General features: G+C 44.5%; 1 protein-coding gene across 1 annotated transcript in view; it reads right to left on the reverse strand.

Moving 5' to 3' along the window:
- Window positions 1-6,071, reverse strand: part of KYAT1 (kynurenine aminotransferase 1) — a 17,789-nt gene extending 11,718 nt beyond the window's left edge. Inside the window, exons 1-6 of the mRNA XM_019541110.1 lie at window positions 6,009-6,071; window positions 4,056-4,178; window positions 1,656-1,714; window positions 1,275-1,425; window positions 656-805; window positions 54-156 (exon numbers count right to left, since the gene is read on the reverse strand). Of these exons, the coding sequence (XP_019396655.1) occupies window positions 54-156; window positions 656-805; window positions 1,275-1,425; window positions 1,656-1,714; window positions 4,056-4,139 (547 nt within the window). The 5' untranslated portion in view covers window positions 4,140-4,178; window positions 6,009-6,071. The remainder of the gene's footprint in view (window positions 1-53; window positions 157-655; window positions 806-1,274; window positions 1,426-1,655; window positions 1,715-4,055; window positions 4,179-6,008) is intronic.
- Between the last annotated feature and the right edge of the window lie 2,378 nt (window positions 6,072-8,449).

The following is an 8,449-nucleotide window of genomic DNA, read 5'->3' on the forward strand; positions in this document are numbered from 1 at the left end:
GTCTACACGTGCTGTTACTAAGACGAATAAACTCCTTAAAATTGATTACTTGCTTTGAGGTCCACTTACTGGTCGCAGTGGTATGAACACTGGAGTCCCCCCAGCCATCTTCACCATTGGCTCATAGCAGTCAAAGAAGGGTTCAATGATAATCACCTGCAAAGGACAAGACGCAGCCTCAGGGATCTCATGGTCCTGCTCTCATCATTGCTGTGGGATGCAGGGAAATATACAGGGGGCAAGAGATGTCACTTCTAGATGTAAATTCATTGGTTTAAGTGGAAGGTCTCCAACCCCAAAGTAGCTGGGTACTAGGAAGAAGAAATGACTAATGTGGGCAGAAAAACTCTTTTGCCACTGTTGGAAATGAGAAGGTTGGTTGGTGCCCACTGGGCGATGCATTTTCTCCCTAGGAACCAAAACAGCAGATGGCTGAAGAGGAGTGGAATTTGCAAAACCCCTTCTCTGCAGAAGGTGAGCTGTGAGGATCCTGCTCCGGGAATCAGAGAGCCCTTAACAGGCAGACTAGCCCTTCCACAGGATGGCCTGTATAACTAAACAAAAGCCTGTCTTTTCATGCCCAACCTCACTGCGCCGCAGCACGACTAAATGCAGAAGCCAGGACAGTTGTGGTATAGCCAGAATCCTCTGTTACCTCATCTCCACCATCGACCAGAGCCTGGAAACAACAGAACAGGGCCTCGTATGCCCCAACTGTCACCATTACATTGGTCAAAGGATCGATGTCTTGACCTAGGAGCTTCCCAAAAAAGCGGGCCAGGATGGTCACCAGAGCAGGGTGTCCCTGTAGGGAGAGACAGCACGAGTTGTACAACTCTAACTGGATTGGCCTCTTCAGCACTGTGGTTGCATAAAGGGATGTAAGTAGCAAAACCTGTGACTAGTGGGCATGATGGAGGAGAAGGAGAGACATGCTTCTGCTACAGCCCTGATAGGTGAGCGATTAGGACACTTGCCTAGAAAGCCAGAGGTCCAGGTTCTTAGTCCTCCTCATCCGGCAGGGGTTTGAACCCAATTCGTTTTGCTCAAGTCTAGAGGACTTAACTCTGCTTTCCTTTTTACAGAGAGGATTCAGCATGAAGCCTCTTGGCTCCCCTCCCTCGCAAAGAAGAATCAGGGACTCCCCAGTCCACTTGCCCAGCCAGTGCATCTATTCTACTTCCTCTGGACAACTGAGGTCTTTAGGAGCTGTCTGATTCAAAGGGTAGTAGGGAGAGCAGCAACTGCTGTAGAAGGAGGATGCTCTCACGCACAAAGACCCGGGTGTACTGGTGCAGCATGGCATTCTCGCCGCTGACAGCCTTCACAAATGCCTCCTTCACGAAGTCCGGTGGAGGGAAGTCAGGGAAGCCCTGGCCAAGGTTCACAGTTGGGTAAGTGGCAGCCAGTTTCACAAACTCCACCCTGCAGAGAGCAAACTACAGAGAATTAAAGGGATTCAGGCAGCCTGCATAGGCACAGCCCTGCTCTGATTAAGATCTCTTTGTATAAAAGAGAATAGGTAATTTCTGCCAGGCCCAAGGGGTGGAGCTAGGATTATCTCCTTGGCCTGCATTTGTGCTGGTTATATCTTATGTCAGGCTTCCAGAGCATGCTATATTTCACGTTTCCTAACTCCAGTCAGGCAGACTTACCAGACATTCTTGTCCAATCCTTGCAGCCTCTGAGCTTGAACTGACCTTGACATTTTTGCCTACAGGAAGGAAGGGTGGAAGAGAGGGTGGGAGGAAGGGGGGGTAGAGAAGAAAAGGAAGAGAGAAATGGACAAAGGGAGAAGATAGAAATGGTTAAATACTTTCACTAACCCCAAGATGGACCAAACCCTGAGAAAGCTGGGCACTGTATAAACACAGAATAAAAATGCAGGTCCTTAACTTACAACCTAAGTACAAGATAAAAGACAACAGCTGGATATGGAGAAACAGACAGAGATGATCCTGGTCAGCAAGATGGGCTGTGGTCTAAGCCTACTATCTTCCCCACTGGTGTCAATGTTTTTGTAGATATCATTGAAAAGGGAGTTTTCAGGAAGGTTTTGAAGGAGGACGATGAGATGGCTTTGCAATGTCGAGGTGGAATATGACAGACAGCATAGGAGGAAACACAGACACTTGTTTGAGAAGTTAAAAAGGCAGTGATGAAGACTAGCACCAGTGGCCAGTCAGCAATTTCCATAGCATGAGTAAAACCATCAACAGTGTAGGGAAGCCCATGAGAGGCCTTGAAAATAGAAACAAGTAACTAACATTTCATACAAAAAGGGAAGCCAGTCCAGGGATGCACAGGGAAGGATGAGATGGCCAAAGTGATAAGAAAATCTTTCCCACAGCATTTTGCATGGATACAAATGTGACAAGAGAAGATTGGAGACATAACGTAAGGAGAGCTTAGATGAAAGTGGGGGTGGTCAGGAAAGGTTGTATGTTAAAGGTACTGCACAGAGAACTGTTTTTTAAGTAGGAAGCCAGGGAAATGTTGAGTCCCTTCCCTATCCCCCCACAAATGCTCACTAATCTCTCAGGCAGAGAACACGTTCCCACTTACCTCCTTCTTCTTCCAATTTCCAATGAGCTGTGCCATCATTTGATAAGTGGGATAAAGTGCCTGTACTTCCCTCTGGGGCACCAAGACGTTTCAGTGGCTTTAGTCCCTCACTGTTAATTTCACAAGTAAATCATTGGACAGGATCTCTTTGCTTCTGGAAGGAGTGGGGGAGGGCTGGGCTAATGATCCATCTTGCATCAGGCATGGTGCTGAACTCTGAGCTCTTTCACTGCTGCCAATGTCCAGCACCACAGGGTCCCATACACTTGCCTGCTGCTGTATCCCTTCTGCAAGAGTAAATTGTTTAGAAAGAGGCCAAAGCTTAGGACTTCTCCCACACACTTTTTCCTAGCTCTCTGTGAACAAGCTCTCAGTTGTGACTACTGGCAAGATGAGGAACCTGCACTATTTTCACTGGGAATACAAGGAGCAGTGACTAAGGAGAGGAAACTGAGAACCCTGCAAGTAAAAACAAGATGAAGATTAAACTTTATTGGCTCTAGCATTCTGGTTTTTTGCACTCATTTGCAAGAAAAAGTTCTTGGCAGCACTGCCCTTGGGTCAAGACTCAGAACATTTTGTTCCACCAGGAAACAAAGTGACCAGTGGTCAGTAAGAAAGAGGTGTCTTGAAGTAAGAGGATCTGATTCTCAGTAAAGATGTCCTTGTCCCCAGCCACTGGGAAGGAAAAATCACACAAATCTCACCCTTTCACTACACCTGCTTCCTCTTTTCTCAGGCCCAGCTTAGATCAGCCATCCCCTCATAGCTGCAGAACAGAGACAGCTGCTTTCTGGGTTTGGCAGTAACTTTACCATGGCTGACCACCATGTAACTTTGGAGTTAGTCAGCTCACCTGGTGGCCTCTGAATTTAATTCCTCAACAGAGAATAGGTCTGTGTTCAGTAAGTTCTCTCATTAATTTCATCACACATTCCCAAAATGAACAGTGTATCTCCTTAACTGTAGTTGAGGTGGCAGAGGAAAAGAGATGATTATATGGCTTAAGCACAGAGATGGGAATCAAAAGGACAGATTCTATTCCTGGTTCTGTGACAGACTCATTGTGGAATCCTCAGTAAGAGCTTTCACTGCTCTGTCCTTCCTCCCTGGATAATAATATCCCCCAAACTTGTAAAGTGCTCTAAGATCCTTTGATCGTGCAAAGACATCTCAGGTATTATTTCTGACAAGGTCAACCGTCTTGGGAATCCACAGAAACCTTTATTCCACATTAGACAGTCTGCTCTTGTGCCGATTAGCTGTTTCTTTTAAAAGAGACACCATAAACTACAGGGTAGTTGGATGGAAAAGAGTTTGCAGCTATGATACAATTTCTACAATGCTACTTCTGCCACTACTAATGCTACCAGTGTACTGGAAAACTGAACTTTGTGTTACAAGCTTACTTGGCCCCAAAATCTCCTGAAGGCTTGAGCCAGGAGTTGGCCTACAGCTCGGAGAAATGCACAGTCCTGGGAGTTCAATACCTTGCCAATAGAACAGCTAAATTCAGCACTGCTCTTCCTCCTCCAAAGGAACTGGCCCAGAGATAGTCCAGCTCTCCTGAGCATGCCACAGCAGCCACTGACTCTGGTCCCAAAGGCACAAACCTGGATTTTCCCCAAGACAGAAAAAAAGGATGAAATCAACAATTCCACATCATTGCTGACACAAAGCAAAGACTCCTTTAATTATACAGTCCTGCCCAGGGCTCTCATTTAGTTTTGGTAGTACTCTAGTTACTCTACATTCAGACAGTTGACTGTCTGACTCTGTCATCATCTGTTAGTGGGAGAAAGAGGACAGGAATAAAGTCTTCTGCAGGATAAGAGGGATAGGAGAGGGATGAGATGCCTTTACTTCACAGTTTAATAACAGACACTGGACCATACTTGGGTTCTATGGCACAGACAAACCCAGGATTACATAGCAGGGCTCAGTCACCAGCTGAGGGCTGGGGTGGTGTGGGCATTAAGGTGCCCAGTTCACACTCGAAGTGGTTTTAAGTTCAAGGCCATAGCAGAAGCAATCCTGGCACAGCCTGTTAAATTCCAACGATATCTGCAAATTCTGCTAAATACCTTGTCACAAGGATGTGCAAAAGGACAGGTAGTCTGCAGCTCCTGCTGCCGCCTTCTCCTACTAATTTCAGGCTTTCAGCAGTGTCTGGTGCTTCTTTGTGACCATCCGCCTATCTTCTTCCCTTCCTTCCTTCTGGCTAGTTAAGGACAAAATCATGGCTGCCTTCTACACTCCTATCACAGATATCACTTCAAATCACAATGTTGGAAGATATTCCAAGGGTCATCTAGTCCAGTGGTTCTCAACCTTTTTTGTACAAAGACCTGTTTGTAAACATTGATGGCTAGTCCTGACCCAATGCCCTTCACTCCTGACCCGATGCCCCTGGCCCCAGCTCCCAGGTGTGTGGGACATGGGGGTCCCAAGCAGCTCCTTGCCAGGTGGAGCTCTGCCAGCCTGCAAGGGAAAAGTCACGTTTTCCCAAGTTTTTCTCCTTTAAAGGCAAATCCATTTTTAAAGTTTGTTGATCCATTTTTAAATATTGTCCGCAACCCTTTCATATATTCTTGCAACCCATTTTTGGGTCGTGACCTACAGGTTGAAAAAATGCTGATCTAGTCTAACCTCATGCACAGATGCAGAACTGGCTACAGTATTGCTAAACCATCCCAGCCAGATGCTGATCCAACCTCTTCCTGAAAACCTCCAAGGAAAGAATTCACTGTTTCCTTAGGCAGCCTGTTGCAGTGTCCAGATGTTCTGCCAGTTGGTTTCAAGTTATAGGGCTAAGGTGCTGATACTGTGGGGACATGGGGGTGTTAATCTAAACCACAAATAACAATATTATAACACAATTCAGGACAGTAGGTAGGTTACCAGGGATCCCGCAGTAGCAAAGCTTGTGGACAGGGGGAAGGCTATGTAGACTTAGACCCAGCTAGTGTCCATTAATTTGAGTATATTTTTTTCAGTTACACTGAACTCCAGAGGAGAATGAAGCAAGCAGGGATGTCCTTTATCTGTGCAGTGTAAGCATGAGCACAAAAGTTTCATGTATTACACATGGCAGCAGTACACAGCCTGCTCAGATCACCACAGGAAAAGGTCACTCGTGATTATTTCCTACTACCCTTTCTGTATAATGGTAAACACAGCCTCCTTTGTCCTCATGCTTTCTGTGCTTATTCTCTGCATCAGTGTCTCAACCAACAGAGAACAAGTGCTATTAGTAAGATTGAGCTGTAAGAACATGCCAGCCAGGACGCTGTTTGCACAACTTCCTTCGCTGGGAGTGACAGCACAGGAAACATTCTCATTATGACTCCACGATAGGACAAAGAAGGAAATGACCAGAGGTTGTCTGCAAACACAGACTAGTGCAAGCAGTTCTTAGAAGGGAGAAAGGTAAATCAACTTACACCAATCTATAGCAGGCTGTCTTTCTGCAGAGTTCAGCACCCACCCCCCTGGTCCTCCCTCCCAGGCACAGGCTTTCTGATTGCTCCCTCTGCTCTTGTGACTTCCTGGGAGGAGCTTCAGGACAGCTGTTGGGCTAACTGCAGAAGAGAAGGAGCTGAGGCTGAATGAGAAAGGAAATGTCTATAAGGGTGAACGGTAATTTGGGGTTCCAGTCTCAAAGTTGCCCATCTGGAAATTTCCAGTTTGTTTGCAACAATGGTCAACTGAGGAGCCCAGTCATGTTCAAAAGGGGCATACAGTCTGGGTTCCTAAGTGCTTTAGCTACAGAGGAAGGAAAATGTCCTGGTGCAGTAGTAAGTGTGTCTACATGGGCACTTCTACCGGGATAACTCTAGCAGGTAATATTTCTGGTAGGGCTAGAGCAAGAAATTTCCCTGTGCCTGATGTAAATCCTTGGTCACTTCTGAAAACAAGCCTTAAAAGCTTCTAAGTAATTTCAGTGCTTTTGAAAATAGCACTTTAGATGACTGATATTATAAGACTGGATAACAAGGCAAAGGAATGAAAGGCAAGGGATTTTTACTGGGTATTACAGAAGTTATTTTTTTGGCTATGTATAATGTGATCTGCAGTGGAATCCTTGGATAATGTCTCTCATCAGGACCATATTCAGATGGTAGTCCGAAGAACTGGGATTTTATCAGGGGATAAGGGTTCATAATGATATGAGAATTATAATCCCTAACTTTAATTTACCAGAAGGGCTGGAATCTAAAACAGACTCTGAAAGTGATATTTGGGCCCAAGTCAGTCCCCTCTTTGCTTCTGTTTTCCATAAATACTAGGATCTCAAAATGTTTTACATGCATTCGTGAATTGGGTCTTGGAACTCCCCTGGGAAGTAAGTAATTACTCTTTCCTTTTTAAAAATGGAAAAAAAAATTAGGCACAGGGGAAAGTGACTGTTTTCAGCTGTCAGTACATCTGGGAGAGAACTGGGGATTGATCAAGGTCTCCTGGCTCTTGCTCCTGTGCTTGTCACTATCTGACTGGCCAAAAGGACATCGCAGATGTGACTCACTGAGAAAGGTAATGTGTTTTTTTTTTTTATTCAGCTGTCTTAAAATTATTTGATTTATTTTTAAAGCTTCTTGCTAGCTCAAACATCTGAATAAACAATTGTGAGAAAAAATGGTGGTTGTTTAAGATTCAGTGTCCCTGCCTATTCCATAAACGATGGAAAGCATGGACAAATAGCATCTGGGTGTCCACCAAGATGTGCAAGGAAAGATGCTGGCTAATAGTCCAGGACTTGATGAGGTAAGCAACATCAGAAAAAAACGTATTTCTAGACCTCCTTTATACATCATAAAAAGAAAAGAAACCCATCCTCCTTCTTAAAGGCATATTGAAAATAATAATAAAAATGATATATGTATGTGTGTATACACACATACATAATAGTGCAATGAACTAGCTTATGTGTCTGAACACTACTGTCCCCTAGTGAATGGAATCAGAGCTATTTAGCTGCATGTCATGCAGTCTGTAATGCCAATGTGTAGTGCAGCACCCTGGTAAATGTGAAGTTCCTAGAAAGCTACAGAGATATCTTTTACTATGGAAATAATAACCGGTGAGTGCCAGTTCTAATCTGCTACTCCCAAGCACTTACTGCAATCACTCACAACTGCCTGGTTTGCCTTGAAGATTACAGTGAATGCCTTTGAACTCTCCTTTATGATTTTTTTTGAATGATGCTGCCTAACATTTCAACATGAGTCAGCCTAATGAAAATAACCCCTGTGAATCAGCCTGCTTTTACTGATGCTGCAAAATTACCATCGGACATAGTCGCCGTCTAATAATTATGTTTCTATTCATGGCAACGGTAAAACAAACATTACATTCGCAAATGGCCTTACACTGGTGAACTATTGTCATAGAAATCTAATGAGGTTTTACAAATGTTCCACTTTGGTAAATGGATGTGGATTGGTCTTTATATGGGCCCAAGGGAAAAGCTGTAAAACATGCAGTTTAAATCAATTCCTCCCTCTTAATGTAAACTCTCCTCAAAATCACTGATTGTCCCAACTCTATTTTGAGAAACCCTTTTATATATGACAGCATTTACTAGGATTACTCTAGAGATCTGAAATTTAGATATCCATCTGCTGAGGGGCTGAGGCCCAGATCTACAAAGGTAGGAAGCACCCAACTCATATTTAGATGCCTAACTTCCCATCGTGTTAAGGCACTGACATATAAGCTATGGGCCTAAATACCATTGTGCATCAAAGCCTGCCTCTCTGTTGGGACCTGGGTATAAAATGATACCAGAGCAGAATGGATGTGGTGTACACCCAGTTTGTACCAGTGTGAGTGCATGTTCAAGGTTCAGGGAAGACGATGATCAAGCCCAGATGGTGCACCTTTC

Source organism: Crocodylus porosus, unplaced genomic scaffold (genome assembly GCF_001723895.1).
Source record: "Crocodylus porosus isolate Cpor-Errol unplaced genomic scaffold, CroPor_comp1, whole genome shotgun sequence".
Lineage (NCBI taxonomy): Eukaryota > Metazoa > Chordata > Crocodylia > Crocodylidae > Crocodylus > Crocodylus porosus.